General features: G+C 35.0%; 1 protein-coding gene across 1 annotated transcript; it reads left to right on the top strand.

The window, feature by feature from the left end:
• Nucleotides 1-27,368, top strand: LOC115976026 (uncharacterized aarF domain-containing protein kinase 1). The gene is made up of 16 exons (XM_031097098.1): nucleotides 1-426; nucleotides 532-615; nucleotides 2,145-2,285; nucleotides 2,451-2,521; nucleotides 4,857-4,950; nucleotides 6,512-6,589; nucleotides 8,175-8,241; nucleotides 15,017-15,102; nucleotides 15,552-15,602; nucleotides 18,987-19,034; nucleotides 20,765-20,885; nucleotides 20,991-21,171; nucleotides 22,977-23,114; nucleotides 23,247-23,359; nucleotides 26,623-26,694; nucleotides 26,782-27,368. Exons 1-16 carry the CDS (start codon nucleotides 238-240, stop codon nucleotides 26,904-26,906), a joined length of 1,659 nt encoding a protein of 552 aa, XP_030952958.1. The 5' UTR covers nucleotides 1-237; the 3' UTR covers nucleotides 26,907-27,368.

The following is a 27,368-nucleotide window of genomic DNA, read 5'->3' as shown; positions in this document are numbered from 1 at the left end:
TAGGAAACCGGATCTTTTTTCGGTTATCTGATGACCATTCACGTTTTTAAAACCATGGGTTTAAGCTGCCATTTTGTTAGATTTAGGTGTAGCATGCAAGCAGTATTCCTTCGGATACAGTCCGAATCCTCCAGCAGCAGTCCTAGACTAGACTAGACTAGTCCTTACAAGTCTGCGTCTTCCTGTTTCAGTATATGGAAGAATAAATGAGTAAAGAGCGAACCCCAGCAAAAATTAATGAGTAAAATATTAAAGTTTCTCGCGAAGAGCGGTGTATACCTTCTCATTGCCGCCACAGCCACAGCCACAGCCACTGGCGTGGGCTTGCAATTCAGCCCAAATTCAGCCGAATCTTTCCTCACTTCCTCCTCCAAATTTACCACTCTCTACCATGGCGTCCTTCGCTCGTCTCGTGCAATCTCCACCGTCTCTCCCATCTCTCTCTCTCTCTCTCTCTCTCTCTCTCTAATAAATACAATATTTCTTAAAGGAATGAATGATGTTAATCTTAGTCTCAATTTTGTATTGCAGATTGCCCGCACTGTTGTTGACTACAAGTATTCTTTACATGGCCTGCCTCTGGATTCCGATGACTACCTTCGCGTTTTATCTGAGGTTTTCTTTTCTTTTTTTAAAACTCTCTCTCTCTCTCTCTCTCTCTCTCTGTTTGGTTTCTGAGAAATGGTTGGAATTGAAAATACATATATGAAAAGTTTTTGGGTTTTTTAAATTTATTTATTTTGTGTGTTTTTAAATATTGTTGTTTTGGGGAATGTAGTTGCTAAAGTGAGTCTTTCTAATTAGAATCTTAAATAAAATTAAAATTTTGCCTATTTTGGTGATAAGAAAACAATTTTACCACAAATTTGAAAGCTGTGTTTGGATGCCGTGAAAAAGCCGAAGAAGAGAATGCAAAGATATTTAAATTTTTACAACATTATTAGATTGCGCGCTATACTAGAAGCAAGAATGCAAAACCTTCAATGGAACTGATTTGGTATTTGAACTGCTTCAGCTTAGTTGTGCATGTATACATATATATATAATGAGATTGTTTTTGCTCTTTCTTCCTTGTTTATGCAATTTAGTGATGCAGTTGTAGTATTTTTCCCCTAAGATTGCTTTTCGAGTGGCAATTTGCTTTTATAATCTTTTCTGATGGCCCTCTGGAATTATTTTTAAAAATATTTTGTTAGAATATTGGTTAAATTATTAAGTTCTTCATTTCCTATTAGCTTAAGCTTTTAAGAAAACTAGAATATTGGTTTCTCTTTTATACTTACTGAGTGCTAGGGTTGCTTCCTTCTTTGTTACTTTTCATTGAATTATTTACTTAAAAGAATATTGCCAAACCAGAGTTTGTCACCGCTAGAGCACATGTTTGTTAGTATGCAATTAGAAGTTTCACATGTTTGAAATTGCTCTTTCAATAACAAATTTTGTTTCTTACTCCATAATTGTCAGAACACATGCATTTAAGAAAATAGCTTAATGAAAGAAGGAAACTGACAGTTTTGTAATATATGCAACAGAGCTCCTTTGGGTTCAGATCTGATTCTGTAACTTAGGTTTCAAACATGTTGCTAGGTTTTTCAGAATCAATCAAAAGCATTTGATTAATCTATAAAATGCATGTATTTCTTTAGGGCTTTTAATGTTTAGTTTTTGAGTAGTGAATTCCTGTTCCAAGAGCCCTGTAGCTCAAGTAGCGCCTCCTCATATTTCCAACAGATATGTCTATGTTCAAATCCCCTTCCCCCATTGTAACTATCATATTATAGATAAATAAATAAGTGGGATTCCTTATTTGCATATAGTTACCAATTGTTCTAAAAACTTAAGATGTTAGAAAATTGTGAATTTAATCATTTAACTATATTCTAACACTCCTTCACATGTGGGCTCATACTCTCCCTTAATAAGTGGGCTCAACACGTGAAATTTTAACCTTTTAAATGAGAGTAGAGTGGAGATAGGGTTTGTACTCAAGACCACCTACTTTAATATTATGATAAATTACCAATTGTCCTAAAAGCTTAAGTTGTTTGAAAAGGCTGAATTTAATCATTTAACCATTATTCTAATAAGTAGCATATCAATGGGCTTTAGTTCTAATGGGAATTTGATCTTACCATTGCATTTAGGTCCACCTACGCTCGGCCAAAAGAATCCTGAAATTATGTGAAGCAAATAAAGGTTTCTATGTCAAAGCTGGTCAGTTTGTTGCTGCCGTGCGGCAGGTTCCAAAAGAATACTCATCAACTCTTTCTTCATTACAGGATCAGGTCTGAATTAAAACATATGTTTATTTATATTAATTTATTTATATTATTTATTTATTTATTTTAAATTTATTTTTTATATAAAAATGTGCACTTATTTAAATAGGTAGGGAATAGTAATGCATCTGATTGGTTCTTATGCTCATTCTGTGGTCGCTTATGCCTTAGGCAGTTCCTTGTCATTTCAAGGCTATAAAAAAAGTTCTAATCAGCAACCTGGGACAGGATTTGTCTGAGATGTAAGTCAGTTTTCCAAATCAATTTATCTGTTTGTCATTTTTTCTATGTTTATGTTATGATGACTGTTGCAAACTTTATGTATGCCTGGGTATTACCAATTCTTTGCTGTCCTGTTTTTCATATGGAATAACTCATTCACTTTATGCAGATTTGGGGTTTGACTTTTAGAATACTCTCCTGTGGAGAACTTGTTACATGTCTATCTTTTGTGAGTGGAAATGTAATTACCATCAGTTTCAATGGAACATATGTGGGGGGTGGGGTCTTCGTCTGAGAATGTCTTTTTTTAGCATCATGCATCTTTAACATATTGTTCTTTATTAACTATATCTGATATATCATTTAATTTCATAGCTTTAACTACTTACCATAGAATTGTATTCGATGAAGTTACATGAATACTTGGTCTTTCAAAGTTGCAAGGAAGCACTGATATGAGGTTAAAAAAAAAAAAAAAAAATCCAACACAAGGCCCAAATGCTTCCACTGTTCAACAGAAAATTTCTTCCTCCTTTTCCTCCAAACCCTTACAATCAATCCCATTAATGTGAACGCAGAGTGAGAATCTCAATTTTGAGGATTCTCATTCTAGCTTTAGTATTGCTACCTATGTGACTAATTGTTTGAAAAAGCTGTACGAAACTTCTTGTGGGTGGATTGGGGGATGAGTTTAAATTTCATCTGGTGGAGTGGAATACAGTATGCCCCCCAACATAAACATGTGGGTGATGTAGGACAACCAAAACAATTAAATAGTAAAATTAAAAGACATGAAAATAAAGGGATATGATGTAGAAGTCAATACCAAGTGAGAAAACCACTAGGAGTCAACACCTAGGGCAGAGCTGGAGTCAACACTAGACCAAATAAACCAAAAGACCATTTTTTTCATTCATCAAATCATAACTTGCCTTGAAAAGAGTATAATAGTTTGCTTATAAAGGATTGCTAAACCCTGGTTCTAATTGGCGAAGGAAACCCTAATTGCCTATTACAAAAATAACCTTGTTTCCAAATATTAAAATACTAATAGCCTAATAAACTATTAGGACCTATAACATTGACTTGCAAACATAAATAATATTAAATAAAAATCTTCTTGTGTCTCCCACAGGGGGACTAGGGGTGAGAAAACTGATTACTTTTAACAAGCTTTGTTGGGTTATGACACTAGTGCTTTAGGGAGGTAGGCAATAACCTTTGGGGATGGGGAGTAGGTATGAAATACAAGGAAGATAGGAGTGAATGGACATTGGAGATAGTTAGAAGAACACATGGTTGCAGTCTTTGGTGAAGTCTTAAGGCGTGGGATATTGCTATGACGGATGGTTGGAGTGATTCACAAACTTTTTGCATTTGGAAGATGTTGGAGATGGTCAAAGAGTGGGATTTTGCTATGACAGATGGTATGGGAATCATGCTTTGAAAGAAGCGTATCCAAAATTGTTCTCCATTGTAGTGAATAAGGATGCTTTGGCTCGTTCACATGTGGAGACTTCGGTTGAAGGAGGGAAAGGTTGGAACATCAGGTTGGTACGGGCTTTAAATGACTGGGACTTAAAATTTGTATTCTCATTGTTTGACGCTATTTATTCCAATATCCAAAGGGATTAGGGTTATCATCATCATGAAGTGGAGGTTGAATAGTAATGAAAGTTTGTTGTTTGTTTATCATGAGGCAATATGAGGGTCAGGTAGTGTGATCTTTCCTTGGATGAGTAATTGGTGTTACTAGGTTGATGGAGGACCTTGGGAACAACCATTAAAGACATATAAAAGTGTTCCAAAACCCAAGCATTAAATTGATACATGTTGGATGATGCCAAGGGTACTTGGGAGCTTGAATTTGGGAAAAGAGTTTGCTTAGTTTCTTCTTCTTTCTTTCCTTCCTCTCTCTCTCTCTTTAAAAGAATTTAATAAGGTCTTCCATCAATTTTGTGATTTCTCCTTCTTCATTTTTTAAAACTCCATATCCATCTCCCTGCAACACCATTGCAGGATAGTCATCATATCCTCCCCCCCTCAAAAAAAAAAAAAAAATCCATCTCCCAGCGGCTTTTAGATTAAGTTAGTAAGTTCTTCATCCACGTCTTAAGCTCTCTTATCTCTCTATCTCCACCGCGGCACAACTTTTCTTCTGCAAGAATTTCCTCTCCCTCTCTCTCGCAGCATGCATTGCACCTTCGGCACTTTCCAAGTTAGTATTACATTCCTTAAAATATGCTTATTGACTTACTCTGCTCCCACCCTTCTTTCAAAAAAGTAAAATAAACAATTAAAATTTTGTACTTGAAAGGTTGGAACTTTTTCTTGACTTTAGAATGTACACTTCAGATTTCTGTCACTTGATGAACAACCAATAGCTGCTGCCTCTATTGCTCAAGTGCACCATGGGATCTTGAAAGACCACAAAGAAGTAGCAATTAAGGTTGGTGTTTTTTGGTGAGAAAGTAATGTCAGTTTAAGTGATTTTGATATAATTTTGGTCTTCATATTACGTACTTGTTGAATGAACCAATAATGTTTCTTCAATATGAATAATGATCTAGCAAATCTATATGTCGTCCAATATCTTCATCTTGTAAGAACATGCCATAAATTTTTTTTTTTGCGTAGCTGTCTTTTCTTCTCTTTTTCATCAATTGTGCTCATTTTTTACATATTATAATAGTGATCTTAGGGTCATTACCTAGTGTTAGTTCCATTTAACTGGGGCCTTAGGAGGGGTGGCTTAGACACTGTTCTACTTTCAGTTTTTCTGGCATGAAGTGGCTATTCTCAAAACTCGAATCCATGTGCATAAACGTAGCAGCCCAAGACTTTACACTTGTACCAGACAATATCCCTGTTATGGTAGCAACATTTTTTTCGGGGTCTTTAATAATAATAGTGCATGAATGGCGCCAATAATGGGAGCCTAGTTCCTTTACAAAAAAAGGATTTTTTCATATATACTTAAAAAAAGAAGAACTTATACACATTTATTTATCCTTCTGCGTTTCTACTTTCGTATGTGTGTGCTCGTGTGTGTGTGTATCTATCTACCTACATGCATGTATGTGTGTGTGTGTGTGTGTGCGTGCACACATATTGTTGATTTAAATATACTGAGATCTTGCCTCCCATCTCCACTTAAAGCACCATCCATGTCTGATTTTGTATAGAAAACTGAATTCTATTTGATATTTTTATTATTATCGTTGATAATCCCTATAAAAAAATTATTATAGTTGATAATTATATAGTTAATTTTTCTTCTTCTCCTTCTTCTAATATAAGTAAAAAATTTCAATAAAAAATCAAAAGTGGTGCTTAGGATATTAACTTATGCTGAAAGTAACATAAGTTATTATAGTTTGTGTTTTCAACTTGTCACTCCATTGGTCTATGAACTTTACTGCATTCTTAATGGTCAGATTGCTAGCATCCCACAGTATGGTTTTTCTGATCACCTGTGGCAATGCTTAACAGCCTAACACTTAATTTTTGCATAGAAAATAGACCCTCAAGGAATTAGCCTATCCAAAATTGAGAGTAAGGCTTATTAACCACCTCTCCAAGACCCCGTAAAAATGGTACATTGGGTGCGATGGAACTTTTTTTTTTTCCCCTGAATAATAGTGCATGAAAGATGCCAATAACAGGAGTCTAGCTCATGTACACAAGATGGTGAGGACATTCATAGAATTTACCTGTAAGGATGCATACCAATGCTGGAAGTAACTTGCATCATCATAGTTTGTATTGTCATCTCATTCCACATGTCTTTGAAGTTTACAGCATTTATAATGGTCAATTTGCTAGTAATAAATAATTTCCTTGGAAAAGAAGAAGTAATTATCTGCTTTTTTTATCCTGCTATTTGTTCTTAATCATCTTAGGAAGCATTAAATCATATCTTTCCCTTGTCCTTTTTGCTTATGCTTTACATTTGTTGCATCTTGTTCATCAAGTAGTTCTTGTTGATTTTATAATTTGGTGGATTGTAGGTGCAATACCCCGGGTTAGAGGACCTGATGAAACTAGACACAAGTACAATGTCTCTCCTTTCGAAATCCATTGCATGGGTATGTATTGAATTTCTTGATACTATGATTTTTTATTTATAGGTGAACAAAATTTATTAAAAGCGCAAAAAGGTGCAACCAATATACATGGGAAGTATACAAGAGATACACCAAGAAATCATGAAAAAACAAAAAAGATCAAGAATTTCGTCAAGTTTGAGAGAAAAAGCTATCCAATCATGAAGGGTATAGAAGTGTCAACTCAGAAATTGTTGTCTTACAATCTTCAAAACTACGCATGTTGCATTTTCTCTAATACACCAATAACACCACATGATGCATAAGGAATGGCATTCCATATGCTTTCATTATGGTTCCTATCAAATCATCCTATTTTACAAGTGAGTAAATCCACCACCCGTCCAGTCCTGACCCATTGCACCTGAAACAAACATAAGATCAGATCACAGATTTCCTTGGCTACTTCAAAATGGAGGAGTAAGTGATCCATGTTTACCCTGCTCTTTCTATAAATACAACACCAATCCACCATTATGATGTGTTGCTTTCTGAAATTATCCATCGTTAGAATTTTACCTACTGCTACAGTCTATGTAAAGAATGTGACTCTCAAGGGGGCCTTGGTCTTCTAAATACTCTTCCAAGGGAAAGGGGGTTTGTCATTAGAGATCACAAATTTATCAAAAATTTATATTACATTTTTTAATTTGCCTACCACCCCAGAAATTTATAATACATTTTAACCTCAAATGCATGGCTTTTGGATGGGATGAAACAAATTTAATCTTCTCCATCCCTCCTTAATATATTGGAATAAAGAAGACAAAGAAATGAAGATAAAGGTTCTAGCTCCCAATCCTGCATAGTTCTCATGAAATTGGTGTCCCAATGCAATTGACCATTAGACATGTTCTTTTCAACGTAACTTTATTGAAAAGAGATAGTTCAAGTATTCTACACATTACACACAATACCCATCATTCCCACCAGGTGGGAAATCTCGTTACCAAGTTGGGTATGAGACATGGGAATGTGAAGTCAGTAACAATTTGAGATTGCCAGAATCTTGAGTCAAAGCTGCGAACTAATCAAAGGGAATCTGTAAAATTCCCAGAAAGTGTATAGGAATCTTCTCAAGATTCCAGGAACCAATGGACCATTATGCTTATCTTTGTGCATTAGTGGCTCTTGCTTTCAGTTTACAAGCCTTGTGGTGTCAATTAGTACCCTTTTTTTGTGTTATTGTTTCAAAATCATTCTGTATTTTGGTTAGCTGAAATGACTCGCATCTGTGAAATTTATTCCTTGTCTCCCTTACACTTTAATAATCTGTATATAATAATTTTGTTTCAATATCCACTTTCTTACTTTCCAGAGAGAGAGAGAGAGAAGATATGTATAATAATAAGTAATTTGACTTAAACTTCTATGGGATTTGAGAATCTGAAAGTTCTATGTTCTTTTGTATTATTTTTGGCTGAGGATCTTTTGAGGAACTCAATTTTTCCTTGTTCCTTTTCATATTGAATTTTTTTTTGCTGTTATAATTTATATTCTTATTGCTCAATGTTTTTCACTTGCTTGATCAGTTTTTTCTTTTCATTCTTCTTCTTTTTTTCCACAGCTTCTTCCTGAATACAGGTTTCAGTGGCTAGTGTCGGAATTTGTGGAATCTATTTCTTTAGAACTTGGTGAGTTATAGAATGTTTTTGGTAGTTGTACTGGGTATTGGTTATTGTTGCGCAGAATCTTGAGATCTGATAGTTCTTGCTTTATTGTCATTTACTATATCCTCTTATTTAACTTTTGTGTTTCACCTCAAGAAACTTAGATAAATTGTTTGGAATGTCGTATAGAAAAATATGAAATTGATATTTCAACAAAAGTCTTCTTTGAATCGCTTCATAATTGTTTGTCCTCTTCCTTGTCTTGGCCATTTGATGGTTCTAGATGACAAAGTCGGGTGTGTGACTAATAGACATCCATACTTTTTTTTTTTGATCGGTAAAGAAAAACTTTACTGAAAAATAAAAAAGAGAGGTACAGCAAAAACAGTTTCCCTGGTACACAGGGAGTGTACAAAAGGAAAGAAAAGAGTACACAAAACTACATAAATCTAGAAAATCTAGCAAAGAAGGTATGGGAAAACCACTCAAAGCAGTTATCTACTCAAACAAATATAAAATGAAAATGTGCTTCAACTCAATGATAGAATGCTCCTCCCCTTTGGAAGTTTGGTTGTTTTGCTCCCTCCATATAGTCCACATAATACATTGTGTAATAGAACCCCAAAAAGAAGCTGCTCTATGTTGCCCAACACCTCTATGCCAACAAGCTAGCAACTCAACCACTCGTTTAGGCATAACCCAAGATATACCAAAGTACCAAACAAGCTGAGCACAAATGGCCACAGGTTGTAGGCATAAGAACAATGAAGGAGTAGGCAATCCACCAATTCTCCATCACTCTTACACATGCAACACCTGTTAACAATTCAAATATTCTTCTTCCTCAAAATGTCCAATGTGGGAATCTTCCCCTTAGCAGCTGTCTAAATGAAGAAAGACTTTAGAAGGAGCTTTCAACTTCCAGATACTTGTCTAAGGGAAGAAATTGCTACTGCTACCTGTTAAAATTTTATAATACGACTTAACTTCAATGGAACCACTCTAGGTGGCTAACCATACCACTTTATCTTCCTCACTCTGACCCACCTCAGTAGAATAAAGAAGAGCAAAGAAAGAATCCAAGCTCTCAAAGTCCCAGTCTTGTATCAGTCTAATAAACAGGACATGCAATCCCATTTTGCTGACACAAATGCTTTTCACAAATGGATCCTTATTCCTTGCAATGTGATACAACAACAGGAATGCCTCCTTTAAGAGGTAGCTCCCGAAACCACAATCCCATTTTGCCAACACAAATGCTTAACCACAAATGGATCCTTATTCTTGCAATGCGATACAGCAGTGAGAATGCCATATTTAAGAGGTAACTCCCCACACCATATGTCATTCCAAAAACAAATCCGAAATCCCCTCCCCACCTTATACCGAAGATTTTGAGAAAACTTCCCCGAACCACCTCTAATGTGCTTCCACAATGAAACCCCATGAGGTTCATTGGATATTTCAACAGCCATACTAATGCAGGACGATCAGAACAAAACTGAAATAACAATAAAATAAAGAGATATGACCTAGGAGTCAGCATTAAGTGGGGAAATCACTAGGAGTCAGCACAGAGTAAACCTAGAGTCAACACCAGACCAAAAGAGACCAAACGACCATTTTTTTTATTCATCAAAATATCAACTATCTCCTCAAGAAGTACAATAGATTGCTTATAAAGGATTGCTAAACCTTAGTTCCAATTGGCTAGGAAACCCTAATTGCCTTATTACAAAAATAACCTTGCTTCCTAAATTAAAATACTAATAGCCCAATAAACTACTAGGACCTAAAACATAAAAATATAATTGACTTGCAAACATAAATAATATTAAATAATAATTTTCTTGCATCTCCCGCATCATTCTCCTTTGGTTGGAGAAAACTCGACCTCGAGTTTTAAAGCATTGAAGGAGTAGAGTGTTGACAAGTAACACTTGCTTCAAGTCTAGAATCATCTTAGGGAGCACAGAGAAAAGAAAAAACTTGAATTCCACCACATCAAACTCATTTGGAATAACAAAATCAATGTGTGAAATCAGTATAATCTCATCTTGAACCTTTTAAACCATAGGAAACAATGTAGTTTTAACCTCTTCAACTTTACCAAGATATAGATCTTTAAGCACTATGGAGGGTTGATTAGAAGCACATTTAACTACTTCAACTTTCACATCATGTGCACCCTCAAGCTTGCTGGGTAGTTTTTGAGTGGGTGCCATTATCTTTTCTAGTTGGGCATTAATCCTAGTGATTATTTGCTCCCCCAATTTCCACGAAATAGGTGAAACATTCTGATTTTCCTTTCTTACACTAGCAAAAAGTGAACTGAAAAGATCCAAGGAAATGTCTTCACTTTCATCTATGACCAGATTCATAATTGTTTCTATGGCTGAAAGTATAGAAGGTGGATGGTTGGACCTAATTATCTTCAAGAAACTTTGAAACATCTCAACAATCAATGCATCACGCTCAAGATCCAGCATCACACATGAGACATATTTTCAAATGCTGCCAAAATCAATTGAAATATTTCTTTCATTTGCTCATCCTTATATGGGGCATTAGGTGCTGTTATCCTTGTAATCTCAATAATGCAAGATAAAACTGAAACCTTCACATCCATTTCAGCATGTCGCAAAAGTTTATTAGTGATTAGTGCCTTCATTGAGGGTAAAAGTGCATCTCGCGTTGATTTGGATGGTTCTTACTCCACATATGCTAACAAATTTTCAACTTTATCAAGAAGAGTGAGGAGATCATCAATGGAGGAAGGAGGCTTAAGGAGTGTATTCCCAACCTCCTTAATCTCCTTCTCAAATTCTCTATCAAAGGCAGTCATTTTCAGCTCAAGCTTGGAGTCACAAAACACCGATATGGAAAAATTTTGCGAAGTTGAAGAACACTTGATGTGCACGGGTTGGCTTCTGGGTTTAATGGGTTAATATGACTCCTTATATGTTTTTTAAATTGAGCCAGGGTGGGTTTTGCAGTGGATGGGTATAGGACTGGGCTCTTTGGTTAATTGGATTTTTTTTTTTTTTTTTTGGGGGGGGGTGGGGGGGCTAGTGGGTTCAATAGTTTGAATGGGTTGGGACAATTGGGCCTAATTAAGGTTTTTATTTTTATTTTTTTAAACTGGGTTGGGACAGTAAAGGCTGAGGCAAAAGGTGGGTTGTCTTTGGGTCGGGTCAAATGTGTTTAAGGTTAATAAGATCAGGTAGGTCATGTAAATGGCTAAAGAAGGGGAATAGGGGAATTTAGACAGGCTAGTGGGTTACCTCATGAGATTGGATAGATGTTCAGGCTTGGCGTTGCAGTAGAACCAGTGGCGTGCACCATTGAGGCTTCCAAAGGTGTTTGTGGTTGTGGTGGCTGGCTTTTCTGGCAGCTGGTGTGGAGCTTCAACGGTGGCCAAGATTGACAGATGGGGTTTGTTGGTTGTTGGGTCAAAGGGCTTTGGTTGACGGGTAACCTTCTGGTGGCTTGATACGTGTGGGTATTGAGAGATGGTTTTCTAATGTTGGTTTGGCAGAGATGTTGTGAAGGGATTTTGAAGGTGGTGTGGTGGCTGGATTTCTAGTGGTGGAAAATATACGATGAAAGCTTCTTCTTTTTTTTTTTGGTTCTGGATTGACTGGATAATGCTTCAAATAGATCGGTGTTTGCTCTGATACCAAATATGATGCAGGACAACCAGAACAAAACTAAAACAACAATAAAATAAAGAGATATGACTTAGGAGTCAGTACCTAGGCTTTGCTTGGAGTCAGCACCTAAGGTAGACCTGGAGTTAGCACCAGACCAAAAGAGACTAAATGACCATTTTTTTCATTCATCAAAATATCAACTATCTCCTCAAGGAGTACAATAGGTTGCTTATAAAGGATTGCTAAATTCTAGTTCTAATTGGCTAGGAAACCCTAATTGGCTTATTACAAAAATAACCTTGCTTTCCAAATTAAAATACTAATAGCCCAATAAACTACTAGGACCTAAAACATAAAAATACAATGGACTTGCAAACATAAATAATATTAAATAATAATTTTCTTGCATCTCCTGCAACACATTCTTGTTAACTATCACAACTCTCCACATGGCATTCGTCTCCACAGCAAACTGCCATAACCACTTACCCAATAAGGCAGTGCTAATAGACATCCATACTATCTTTTATAAGAAAGATATCTTTAAATTATTGAATGCATGCCTCAACATATTGTATAATTATTGACCATGATATTGAGTACCTATGACTCAGTTTAGGTAATGAATTAAGTAGTGATTGAAATGTTTTGAATGAAAATTTAGTGGACAATGAAACTGATGGAGGACTATGCCAGCAACCATTGAGGACATATTAAAGGCTAAAATCTATTTCTAATATCCAAGCATATTTTGACACATGCCAGATGATGCTAAGGCTACTTGGGAACTTGAATAATCTTGCCATCTGATCATGAGTATTTATTTATTATGTTTTTTGGGATGAATTATTTTCTGGTCAGAATTATTTATAATAAAAAAAAGTTCCTCATCAGAACTCTTTAGTTTCCTTTTTTTCTTTAGTGTCAGTGGCAATTTTGTAATTTTTGGTTTCTGGATATGGCCTTTAGTTGTGGTCTCGTGTCCTAATTTTGGTTTTATTTAGTAATGAGATTTTGATTTGTGAGTTTAATCATTAGTTTGGGCTGAGTAGTAAAGGCCCAATGAGTCAAAGTCTTATTAGGATTTAAGAAGTCCATCGTCCCACTAGGATTAGGTGCTTACTGCTTCTATACATGGATGTAAGGATTTCTATTGAAATAATACTACATTAATGAAAAATTCAGCAATTGGGTGATACAAATCCTTCCCATGGTCTGATGCTTGGATATGTTCATCTTTCTATTTTCTATTGAAATTTCTAGTGAACTTTGATCAAATTTCGGCTAAGATTAGATCTAATATCTAATCATTACCTAAATTCTAACGTCTGAATCCCTAAATCACTCATATGTCAAATTGCAATCCAAAATCCTAAACACACCAAAACACTATTCATGGAACTGTTCTCAGCACTGGAACAGTGCCCAAATCTTCAAGTGATTCCCCTTTGTTTATTCTCGAAATCCTACCCTTTCCTCACTCTTTTAAAACCCATACATTCCATAATATTTTCCAACCTTTTCCCTCCAAACCCTGATCCCAGTGCTTCAATAATCTCTGTTAAAAGTTACTCCCCAAAACTTCTATATCAGATTTGGTTTCGTTACCCTTTGCCGTATGACAATTGGTAGTAGGGCTATGTTTTGCATCATGCCTTCCCGTTTAGGGGGAAAGTGGCTGATAGTGAGCAAGATGCTGTTCTTATTCAAAGTTTCGCACAACACAACAGATTTAGCCTTCCATTGAATGATGAAGCAACTGGTAAAGATGGGGAAACATTTGGAACCAATAATGGTAATAATGATGGTGAGAATAGTAAGAATTAAGTAGACCAATTGGCAAGCCAGGTTGTCGATACTCATCAAAGGCACTAGGGGTTATCATGCTCAAGGAGTGTCAGAAGATCCAATAGAAAGAAAGAAACATGAACCATATGATACAGCTGGTGACATGATGAAGAAAGTCATTATGGAAGTTCTTGATTTTGAAGGATGGTTTTGTGAGGCATCAACTAAACTAATTACAACATTATACAGAGCACTATGCTATTTACCATGCTTGTATTAGGTGTATTTGGATTTTGCGGTTGTGTTAATAAAAAAAGGAAATTAATTATGTCCCTTAACTCTGTTGGCAGTTTGCCAAGCATCCTAACATAAAAACCTTGCACTACTCACAGTGGCCAAATCCTTCTTAATAGTTTATTCTCTCCTTGGTACTATTCATAAACTTACTAATTAGAAAGCATCAATCCCCATTGGTTTTGCAGGCTATACAGCCTTTTGGCCTGGCTGTTAAATTCAAGTTGGTATTTTTTTTTTGGATAGGTAAGAAAAAGTATCATTAAAGAAGGACTACTTTATGCAAAAAACATAAGCAGCCAAAGATTTCCAAAAAAAAAAAAAAAACTAAAACACAAACAGCCATATACAAAAGAGAAGTGAATCTACAAACATCGGGAGAGATTCACTAGATGTGAGTCCCCAAACCTGAGACCAATCAAAAAGGTACCAACAAAGGATGCAAGCAGCTGATTATCTGAACTCTCCACATCCTCAAAAGTACGACTATTTTGCTTCCTCCAAATACACCATATCAAGCACAACAGGATCAAATTTAAAATGTTGTTTTTGCCAACTTCAAGTTGGTCAAATTTGGAACCAAAGTATAAAATAGAATTAGATTTCAGTTTAACAAATCGATCAAAAGCACTTCTAGAAACATCCAAAATATCTATACTAAGGCCTCTATCATATGAAGTACATTTAGTTAATGTGCGGTCACATAATATGTAATACAGTTTTGCCTTTTTATCATTTTGGTGTTGGAACATATGTAATTGTTTTCCACATTTCAATCATTTTCTGCTTTTTTTATTTTTTTTTTTATTTTTTTTATTTTTAAAATTTATTAAAATTTTAATTTGTGATTATTAACTGGTTACGAGTTGCCTAATAGTGCATCTAAATGTAGCCTGACATGAATGCTTATGACCATGGTTGAGAGGCATTTCTATCAGATGATGCCTTACATATTGCTTGTTAATTTAGACAAGCATGACTTTTAATATTGGTACTTTTGAATCATTATCTAAGATCATTGCAACAATAGCTTTTTTTTTTTTTCCTCTTTTATTGCTCTGCAGATTTTATTCAGGAAGCAAGAAATTCTGAGAGAACTGCCAAAAACTTCAAAAACAATGACATGGTCCGGGTTCCTCATGTATATTGGGTATGGTAATTGAGTTTTCCCTCCCATTTTTAATTCATTAAACAATTTATTCTAAGAAGCTTGTAAGACGGGATGACTGTCTTTAGCATTATCCACTGGGTTCCTCATGTATTTTGGGTGTGGTAATTGAGTTTTCCTTCTCATTTTTAATTCATTAAACAATTTATTCTAAGAAGTTTGTAAGACGGGATGACTGTCTTTGGCATTATCCATTCTTGCTCATTTTTAGAATCATAGATTGTTTAAAGTTAGTAGTGGTCTGGTGCACACCCTGTGTATTTAAGCACTTCTTCTTTTGAATAATATTATTTTACTTTCAATTTTTTTCCCTCTAAATTTTAATTCATTCTCTATCAAACTTTTGTCTTCAGTACTTCATAAATACATGAATTTGATGATAAATATATTGACATGTTTTGTCTACCTGACCACCGTATAAATGGATCCAGGAGTTGACAACAACCCAGGTTCTGACAATGGAGTTTTGTCGGGGTCATAAGGTATGATACTTAGATACCTTTGACTTATGCGTGTTTGTGTTTGTATTTGGATTCTTTAGACTGTTTTAAACTTCTAATATTTGTCTAAAGTCTGTAAGAAGTGAAATGGCTAGTGTAGAATCATCAGGACAATTTTAAGAACTCTTTCAAACATTTGAAGCTAGAAAAAGAAAGAAAAATAAAATTTCAAAAAGAGTTTGCTATGCACCAAATTCCCATTTGGAAAAGTTGAAGGTTTTTTCCCCCCTCTTTTACTGTTTTGGTCCTGTGTGTTGACTGTTTTTCTCATAGGCATATGTTCTCACTTAGAGGAATTCTTGAGTCCTCGTTAGGTTTGGGAGTTAAAGTTGTTATGCGCCTTTTGATTGCTGTATTGTGGTGTATTCAGCTTGGGGCAGATGACAGAGTGATTGGAGACTAAATAGAAGTAATCAATTCTCTGTTCTTAAGGTACTACGAGGCATTGAGGGGGGATTCTGCTTTGAACTTTCCTTGGGGGCGATATGGAGGGTGAAATGATGCGGTGAGGAAAACTTAGATCTAGTGTAGATCTGATATGAATCTGCCAAAGATATTTTGAGCAAATTGACGCTCATGAAGTGTTTAAGAAGAAATTCAAGTAATAAAACAGTGAAGAGAAGATAACAAGATTGAAGTTGAAACAATATAGTATCAATTTCTAGGTTGAAAGAGCTCGAGACATATCTAGAGCTGAAAATTTCATAAATAAGATAAGAAAAGGCTGCTTGTAATGACTTAAAAGAGGCTATTTATAATAGCCTTTAATAACTTCTAGTCCTTCAGCTTCCATGTAACAATTAAGTCCTAACCATTTAATTTTATTAGAAGTCACATTGTAGTCCCCCCCACCTCTTCAAAAAAAAAAAAAAAAAGTTCACATTGTAGTCACATGACCTTTTAAAATGCTAAAGGCATAATAATGAACAAAACATAATAAATAAAAGGGTAGTCTTGCGATAGCAAATGGGCTGACAACATGATGCAAGAAAATTAATGCTTACATTTTCTGGATAGAGAAAGATTCTAGAGAGAGAGGGAAGTGGAGAAAGAGAGGGAATTCACACCTCAATCTAAACTCAAAACCGAAATTCACTATAATCTAAACTCAAAACTGAAATTCACTATAATCTATCTAGCTATACAGTGGACAAGGATGTCTTCATTTCTGATGTGTTGGGCTCTCAAAGCAAGGAGCTGGAACCTGAGCTTTCACAGGAATTTTCGTGATTGGGAGTTGGGTGATGTTCTCTCTTTCTTCAATCTTATTTATTCTCTAGTTCCCAGGGGGAGGGGGTGGATAGGATGAAATGGAATGTTAAGGGAAATGGAATTTTTGATACGAGGTCCTTTTATAGAGAGATTCGGGGCACCGCTTTAGTTCTTTTCCCTTGGAAAGGTATTTGGTTTGTTAAGGTTCCTAAGAGGGTGGTCGTTCTTTTTGTGGACAGGCATTGGTTGTATGTGCCACAACAATGGGGAATCAGTGGATCATCTTTTAATTCATTGTGACATTGCTTCCCCTTTGTGGGGAGTTGCACTTTAAATGTTTGGGATTCAGTGGGTTTGCCAGGGAATGTTGTTTCTGTGCTATTTAGCTGGAGAAACTGGCTTGGTAAGTTTGGTTCAGATATTTGGAATTTAGTGTTGGCTTGTTTGGAAGTGGACGAATAGTTGTACTTTTGAAGACATGGAAAGCTCTTTGGATCAATTGAAAGCTCTGTTTGCTTGTACTCTCTTTGATTGGTCCTGGGTTTGGGGTTTTACACAATGTTCTTCTATTTTAGAGTTTCAAATTTCCCTTAGATTTTCCTTTTGAGTTTTTTTGTACTTATTTTCCCTGTGTTCATCATCGTGAACATAAGCTTTTACTTGGTTCTCAATAAAAAATAATTACTTACTTATAAATTAAATCTATACAATGCATGTACATGGATAATTATAGCCTAGGAGCTAGTTATTGGTGATGACATCATCCATCACTAACTCACATTTTCCACATGCTTGAATATAATTGTAACATGCAGCCACTGAAGTGGATATTGGACCAGCTATTGTTAGACAGATTGGATGAAAAAAAAAAAAACATAACTATACTTAACAATAAAAACTAGAAAAAGCAAACACTAGATTTAATAAGACACATGACTTTTACTTCTAACAACTTCCTAAAATCTAACATGTGCCACTAACTAATTTTCTCTCCAATTTTCAAATATTACAAAAAACTTGTCACATGTGGATTTAGCAACATTAACCATATGGCACATAAAATTGAGCCCTTAGGCTTGGCTGGCATTGTGCCATGTCAGTCCCTCATGCTACGTCACCATGCCACATCATCATTGTCCATGTAATGCATTAGACTCCTGTATCAATAATCATACTGCCCCTCTGAAAGGAAAACTTGTCCTCAAGTTTCAGAATGAAGCTCTTGGATTTTGACTTTATTGCTTGAACTTTATGTTGACTAGGATATCCTCTATGAATTAGCCATTGCATGAGTTAACTTAGTGAGTTGAATCCCTTTTGCTTTCTATTGTTTGATTTTTTATTTTTTGATAAGTAATATAATTATTCTTTTATTTGATCTTGGACACATGGCTTTGGCAGATTGGCCCATTGCTTGCTAGCAGACACCACCATGTACAGAGTGCAACAGAGTCAATAAACATATTATCTGATCAAAGTAGACCAGTTAGTTGAAAACCCTAATTAGACTTGAATTCAATCATGGCTTAAGCCTGTTGGGAACTAACTGTATCTAATGTAAGAATGTGTTGAGAGAAAAGATAAGAGAAATTTTTGAAGATTGAAACTTAAATATCATTGTATGATCAAAGAGAAATGTAAATAAAGACATAATGAGACTGTGAAATCAACCAAAAAATTAAAAATTAAAAAGAAACTGTGAAGACAATTATTTTGGCACTCTTGGACATGTAGTTATTATCATTATCCTTCAATTGGTATTGAATTGACATTTTTGGCTTCTTGTGGCAGCTTTGAACAATGAACTCATGATATCAAGAGTTTATGGATGTCTTGTGATCTATTATAATCCCATTTATTTATATATGAAAGAATATTATACTTCATGTGTTAAAGAGTTACAAGATATTTGAGATTACATGCATGGATATATTCAATGATTTCCAATGACTCTCTTATGATATTGTTCTTATATTATGCTTTTAACTTTGGATGTTATTATTATTTTTTTTTATAGGAAATTGAAGATTTTTATTGAAATTTAAAACGAGCATACTCCCCATGTACACAGGCAGCGTTCTGGGGATGCTTTCTGGGGATGCTTTTTGACTTTAAATGTTATGTGCTATTAACAGGAAGCTCCTTAAATTTCAGGTTGATGATGTGGAATTATTAAAAGAGATGGGAATCAATCCAATCAAGGTTGGTTTTCTTACAAGCTACAGGTTGTCTTTGTAATCATTTTATGCTATTGTGATGTTAGATGTTCTACAGCTGCAAATGGCTGCCCATGCTTGACTTAGTGAGATTTTATAGATGTTCAAGCTTTTCCAGAGCTCAGCTGAGAAAAGAACACAAGTTTGAGCATAGTATAGATGCTCAGCAACTTAAGTTCATTGCCAGCATTGCTTTGAAGCTTATTCATGCTAATGGGTTTGCACCAATTACTCAAATCAATGTAGCTAATGGGTTTGCACCAATTACTCAAATCAATGTGGGTTGAGAGGTCGCAAGCTACTTCTCTAACTTCTTTTTTTTAAGAATAATAATTTCTTTCACTCTCCATCTCACTTTTCTCCAAGAAACTAATGATGTGTTTGATTGGTACAATTTTGGGAGGATAGAAAGAGGAAAAGATAGGGGAGAGCAAGAATTTCATCTGTTTGATATCGAAGAAAATGGGATGGAAAGAGGCATTGAATTTTTTTCTCTACCCGATCCCCACTGAGCGGTTATTATTATTATTTTTTACAATATGAAAATTGGAATTACTTTTTCGTTTTTATGCAATTATGATTTGTACTTATAGGATTAGTTATGATTTTATATTACTTTGTTTGCTTATGCTTTATTGTTTTCTATTTTGCTTATATAAGCTGTAAAAATCTGTTTAATTTTTTTATAGATATTTTTTATTCAACATTGCCATTTTTTTCAAATTTATTCTATTTATTTGTATTTTAGTTAATTGTTAAAGTAATTATTAAAAAATTCTATTTATTTGCACAATGCTATACTCAGAATTTTTCTTTTAAAAAAATGGTTAGCCCATAATGAATTTTGAGCATCTATTGATTCTATTCTAATATTCATTTGTTAATACAGTATGTTATTGTAATCAAACTTGAAGTACTCTGGAAAATAATTTAAAAACATTCTTATATCATAGGGGTATAATTGTAATTGACACAAATGACCATTTCTTTCCTTCCATTTTTCCAAGCTCATACTCTATTTGATTGGTCTTGGGTTTGGGTTTTAACACACTGTTCTTCTATTTTAGAGTTCCAAAATTCTCTTAGATCTTCCATTTGACATTTTTTTGTATTTTTCAACTTTTTATGATACTGTGTTCATCATTGTGAACATAAAGTCCTCTTCATTATGTTTGCCTGAAAATACGATAATTAGGTGGCTTTTGGGACTGGATTTCTTACTTAACCAAAAAATAAAAAGAAGAGTTATTTTTATTTTCTTTCCTATGTTTTGAAACTTGCAGAATGCATTCCATGTAGAGATATCAAACATAGCCTAACTCATTAAGCTTTGGCTCACAAGCCTAATGAATTGAGCCCGTCTCATTTTCTTAACAAGCTTGAAAGTGAACCCAGGCTTGGTTTGCTAGCAAAAGATTAGTCAAGGCATGCTGAGCACAAGCTACTTGCTTGAAGCTTGGCTCATTTCAGCCATATGAAGTCTCTCTTTTTGTCCTGAATATATAATCCTATATTCAAGCATGATATTGACCAATCAAATCTTTAATTAATGATGAAACACTGGCAGGGTGCGGAATACTTTTAAGTGTATGAGTTGTAACTTAATTATCCTTTTATAATTGAGCTGAGAGGGCCTTCATAGCTCATCGTAGGGCAGTTATGCAAACTTCTCTGCTACGTAAGTCTTGGATAAATGAAATGGTTCACCTATTGTAGGTTGCAAAAGCATTGATGGAAGTATTTGCTGAAATGATATTCGTCCATGGTTTCATTCATGGAGATCCTCACCCTGGTAATATATTTGTTTCTCCAGAAGGTCGGAATGGCTTTTGTTTGGGTATGTCCTGATTGATGATTAAATATCTATTAATTTTATCTGAGATAAAACAATGTTGTGTATGAGATTTCTTATCATTCTCTTTGTCATACATAAATGGTACAGTTCTTTTAGATCATGGAATCTACAGACAACTGGATGAAGGATTTAGAATTGACTATTGTGAACTTTGGAAGGCTTTAATTCTTCTGGACGCAAATAAAACACAACAGCTAGGTGAACGATTTGGTGTTGGAAAGTACTTTAAATACTTGCCTCTCATTTTCACTGGAAGAACTATTGACAGGTGATTATTTATTGTCCTTTTAGTTCGTTCAAAGAGTATTTTACTAGTCAATTAGAGTCTTGATGAAAGGTGTGTCTTTTGACATCACTCAGTTCTACACCTCAGGTAATGATTTGTGATGATGATTCATAGATTGCCTTGCAAAGTGTAAAAACTAAGTAAAATCAATTAAATAAAAACAATTAATACCAGGGGGGAAGTTAGATTAAATATTTTCAGAATAAAATAGTGGTATTCAAGTGCTTTTGATAGTTTTAAACCTACGATGACCAAAATGTCAGGATTCACCATAATGTAATTCATTTGTAAACCTTATCAAGCATGTCAGCTATATCAAACTTTATATTAAGATTCTGGACACGTACGAAGTTTATCATGACCAACTTGCCTCTTCTTCAAAAATGTTTAGTTCTAATCTGTTTGTATTATGTTTTACAAGTAATGTAACTTTTTTTGAGAAAATTAAAAGAATAAATACAAATTGTGAAACGCATAATCCCCTGAACAAATTACAACCAAAAATTCAAGAAACCAGTAAAGTCCAAAATGAATCATAACGAAAACTGCCTATAATCTACATTCAGTCGTATAAACATCATATACAAATGGACAAGAGTTTCTATTGAGCCTTTGTGGCGTTAAATTTGCGATCATTTATCTCTCGCCAATCCACATAACACAAAGATTATCAACTGTCAGAAATCTACCCAAAGGCTGTCCATCCACTATAAGCAACTTCCCATGATACCTTTGCAGACCAACTACTCTTCCACAGAAATCCTAGCATTCTAGGCATTCTTATTACCTCATAAAACAAACAAATTGTAACCTTCAAATTTTTAGGGAGCCTGCAACAGATACTATCAACATCACAACTCAATGGAAGATTAAAGTAGCACTCAATCATGAAACTGTCTCAAAGACCTGGTATTCCAAGCTGATCCCCTACTCTAATCACTCCAATAGGCAAGGCAATTGGACCTTATTTATCCATAGCTCTCTATAAGTTCAGAATCCTATCCTTTAAAGCCTTAACACCACACCATGTCATACTAGAGTTGAAACCCACTATCATCTCCTAGCTTAAAACAGATGAGTCTCAGGAGGAACTCCAGCGTGCCTTTGATAACCTGTCTCCAAAGATGATCATGTACCTCCTCATAACGCCATTTCCTTTTTCATAATAAGGTTTGATTAAAAGTTCCCAACTTGTGAATACCCAAGCCACCAACTTGTACAGAACATACCATATTCTATTATACTAGATGGTTGAATTCATCTCCATCAAAAAAATCCTGCTTCCCCACCCCAACCTCATCCACACCCCTCCCCCCTCCCAAAAAAAAAAGAAAAGAAAAGAAAAAAAAAGGAAAAGAAAAAAGAAGCAATCCTGCTACAACATTCCAATCTTCTAGTCACTGAGATTGAGTCAGTGGATAAAGAGACAATATTCCACAAAATGCTTTTTATTAGTAGCCTTTTCTCAATACAATTTTTTTGGTTCTTAGTTAGAGATAGATGTTGGCTTATGGGCCCCGTATACTTTTCTTTCACATATAAATTCTTGAAATTCGAATTGATAATCTGTTTTTTGGTGACCTCGTGGAAACTACCATCATAAATTTTTCCCTAGATACAGTAATCTATACTTTCTTTTTTGCCCCCTTTCTTTCTACTAATGGAAATGTTCTGGAACTCCTCTTTTCAGTCCTTTTTCCTCTTTCTTGCTGGATATCTCATTTGTCCTTTAGTGGTCCTTTAAACGGTTACAACAGCTATCTCATGTAACTTTTGTGGCTTGATAGTAAATCAACTCTTTTGGGGGGAATGTCTATTGAAGAGAAAAGGAATTTAAAGCAGGAGTTGAAGTCTCTGAAGATGGAGGACATATCTTCATTTATGGAATCTCTGCCTCCAGAATTTTCCAGAATATTGCGTACAGAGTAAGAAGGGCTCAGTAATTATATAAGATGCTAACTAATTTCTAGCAAAGAAGAGGGATAAAGGGGAAATGATGAAATAAAGAAAGAAAAATGCTGACTGATAGTTTCCACATCGTTTTTTCTTTCTTTCAGTGGGCTACTGAGATCTATCATTAGCAGGTTGGGTGCTTCACAACGGGTTAGGTTGCTAGCCTATGCCAAATATGCATTGTATGGTCTTTCTCCAAAGTTGAAGCCTCAATCTGGTAAGCTTACAAAATGCACAATTCTAATCTTGAACTTCTTTTTTTCTGTTTCTTTTTCCTAGTTTTGAGAAAAAAATTGGCTTATTAACAAGGAACTGATTTCTTATAATATCTGGAAATACAACATATAGATAGAAAGGGAAATTTGCTCAGTACTGAAATCCGCTGCAGGATAGTGTACTCAGCAACTAGAAGTTACTGTTGTGTGATGAAAAATGTGTTTTAGGTTTTTTTTAATTAATTAAATTACAGTAACACTGCCCTTCAAGCTGGGACAATATATTATCTAATCCCAGTTTATTACATAACAAATTCAAAAGAGCTTCACACAAGAGTTTAGTAAACAAATCCAAATGAGGTAGCAATTACACCACTTTGCTGTTTTTCTTGGACAAGACGATAATTTACCTATATATGCATGTTTGCTTATGTAATACAGGATTAGAAGCAATATGGATCATTGCCTGATTATCACTACACATGGCCATATTTCCTCTAGAAAAATCAACATAAGTTCACACAATGTATGAGGCATGGCCCAATACTCATCTTACGTTAGGTTGGGACACAATACCCTACTTCTTGCTTTTCCAAGTGGTCAGGTTTCCCTCTACAAAGTACAATATCCAGTAGTAGATCATCTACCTGAGGATGACCTTGCTTAATCTGAATCTGTTAATGCTTCTACCCTTAAATGACCATATAGCTCTATATATAAGTCCACGACCTGAATATGCTTTAAGATATTTCACAATGCAAAGAGACTAGGAGCTGTCATATATAATAAAAATAAAAAAAACAACAAAAACTAGGATTTGTCACATACTGACTCACAACACTAACAGCAAACTATATGTCTAGTTGAGTGATGGGGAGATAGTTTAGCTTGCCATGACAATATTTCCTAGGATTAGATAACAACTCCCTCTAATCCATGTACAGGTTGACATTGGGATCCATGGGAGTCTCTACAGATTCAGAACTTAACACATGTTTCTTTCAAAATATCCAAATATTTCCTTTATGACAAATTAATCCCTCCTTTAGATCGTGCTACCTCGATACTCAAGAAATATCGTAACTTACCCAAATTTTTAGTTCAAAACGAGTTTTCGAAAAATGCCTTCAACACATTAATTCCCTTCCTATCATCACCCGTAATAATTATGTCATCAACATAAAACTATTCATATGATCTTTCCTCTCTTAGAGGTATGAGAGAATACAATGTAATCAAATTAACGACACAGTTCAAACCTGACTACTGCTTCACTGAATTTAACAAATTAAGTTTCAGGAGATTGCCTAAGGAGTAAGGACATAAATGGCTCTATGCAGTTGACACGCCTTACCAGACTCCCCGTAAACAACAAACCCTGGTGGTTGTTCCATATAGACTTATTCATGTAATTCACCCTGTAAAATTGCTTCTTCTTTTTTTTTTTTTTCCTAAATGAAACATTGGCCAACCAAGATTAGTAGCTAATGATATGAAAATTCATACACAAGAATTTCAGCAATAGGAGAAAATGTCTCTAAGTATTCCTTTTGCAACCCATCAAGCTTTCAAATGCTCAATAGATCCATCTGATAAGTACTTCACAGTGTATACCCATCAACAACTAATAATAGATTTTCTTGATGGAAGAGTAGCTAAATCCCAAGTATCATTCTAATGGAGTGCTGACATCTCTTCTTCCATGGCTGTCCTTAAGACTGGAATAGACGAAGCCTCCTAAATGGACTGGAGAATAGCCATAGAAGACATGGAAGGGGTAAAAGCACAAAGAGATGGAGATAAATTTGTCATACAGTACAAACTTGGAAATAGGATGAGAAGTACAAGTATGCTTACCCTATGCAAGGCAATGGGAAGAGAATTAAGTGTATGGAATTTAACCGAAATCCCAACCTGTGAGAAACAAAAAAAAAAAAAAAAAAAAAAAAAAAACACACGCCAAAGAAAACAATCACATGCACAAGACAATATTTTACGTGGTTCGGCAATTTGTCTACGTCCACAGAGTTGCAAGGATTTCACTATTATCAGGGAAAAAATACAAAAGTGCGGCTACATTTTTTTTTCTCTCTCAAAAAACACGGCAACACCACACGATAAAACCCTAATCACAAAATTGCGCTTTTCTACACAAAAACGGGCCAAATTTTTTTTTCCCGGGGGGTCTAGGGGCAGCCTCAGTAAATCTCCATTAAAACCATGCAACATTATTCGGGTCGGGTCGGGTCGTCAACCAGATCAAACACAACTAAGCTCCACAAAGCCCAACATTAAGTGGGGGAGTGGATCTCAAGACAAGGAGGAGTCAGTGGGAGGTGGTGGCCAATGAATGCATAAATACTGATACGGGTACAGGTATGGGTACAATACATGGATACAATATTTCTTGAAAAGCCTAGGGTGTGATATGTTGGGGATTCATGTATTAATTGCTTATTAAATATTTTTTTATTTATATATATAGTTTTATATATTGTTAAGCATTTATTTTTTATATATTGTTAATCATATATCAATTTAAATATAAATAAATATTCTTACAAGTTTGGACTATCTCTCATTATTGGGGGTTGGGTTACAACGTATCCAAGCTGTATTACAGGCATATCCTAGACATATTGGCCCTAAAAAAAGAAAGGACTATCTGGTATGATGTGTATCAGATGTGGGTATCTGAGCAAAAATGCAGCATCTATGCATTCTAGGGTGACATCAACACAAACAAATTGAAGGTAAAGAGTAGGGTAATATCACTTGTATGATTGTATCCCTTCTGAATATGAAAAAACCTAAGAAAATTACACTTAAAAGATCTAGGAGCAAGTTTTTACAGAGTGGAATCTTTAAAAGGGGTCTATGGAATTATATGGGTGCTTGTCCCTATTTTGACTCTAGTATTAGGAATCACAATAGGCGTACTAGTAATTGTATGGTTAGAAAGAGAAATATCCGTAGGGCTACAACAACGTATTGGACCCGAATATTCTGGTTATCACCCCCTAGGCCCAAGATGTGAACATAATAGACACGCATAAATGTATTTTGTAGATTCTTAAGACAGTATGCACCTCTCACTAATGTATTACTCAACAGTTAGGAAATTAGGCTAAGCCAGAATTTTTTTTTAAAAATCCTGTGGGCCTTTAAACCATATGGCTGGACCAAAAGTTTGCAAGCATAGTCTTTTTTATGTCATACGATTAACTCTTATTTGTTTCTGTTATTATTTTTTGTTGTGCTTCAGACTATGGTGTAAAAGTTGTATTATCCAGATTGAAGACAAATGTTAGTTATCTTCAGTTAAGGCTTGTTCTTGGTAAGATTGCATTTACTTTAGTACTTATTTAATGCCCATCTAATCATAATAACCACAATGAGTTTATTATTGATTGATTTTTTTTAGAGATATTGGAGCTGCTATCTTTGATGGAGAATGTCAGGCATTTTCTCCGTGTCTTGTCTAAAAGGTTTGTTGATGCAATGAGAACCCTAACACTTTCTTTGAGCATTGAATTCAAGCCAATTTGAAAAGTTCTTTATCTTTTTTTTTTTCCTTCTTTTTTGATAAGTGAGTTTTGGCCCCAAGTAAATTGTGTTACCCCTTAGGATTGCCAATTTGAAGATTCCTTGTAATGTTGTCTCAAGTTTTATTCCTTTTGATGTGTCCCCTGAATGTTCAACATCTTACTGTCTTAAACTGAGCTCTAGCGCATGTAACCTTGGTCTGAGGGGTATATTCTAAAACTGCAGACGTGGATGTTGTTATTGTTGGCTTTGACTGTTATATAGACTTTGAGTTCTGATACATGTGAGACAATTATTCTTTTCTGGTTACAGTCTAAAGACCAATCTGAGATTTTGGAAGGCCACCTTTATGGTCATGTTTTAACCTAGGGAGCCGTTTTCAGGTCTAATTTGCCAGTTAATGTGGGAGTTATCCAAACAATGTGATTTTTGTATTTACTCAGTATTGTGTCTGCTTGTTTTTCA

This window comes from Quercus lobata, chromosome 2 (genome assembly GCF_001633185.2).
Source record: "Quercus lobata isolate SW786 chromosome 2, ValleyOak3.0 Primary Assembly, whole genome shotgun sequence".
Classification (NCBI taxonomy): Eukaryota; Viridiplantae; Streptophyta; class Magnoliopsida; order Fagales; family Fagaceae; genus Quercus; species Quercus lobata.
This window is presented reverse-complemented; position numbering and strand designations above follow the sequence as displayed.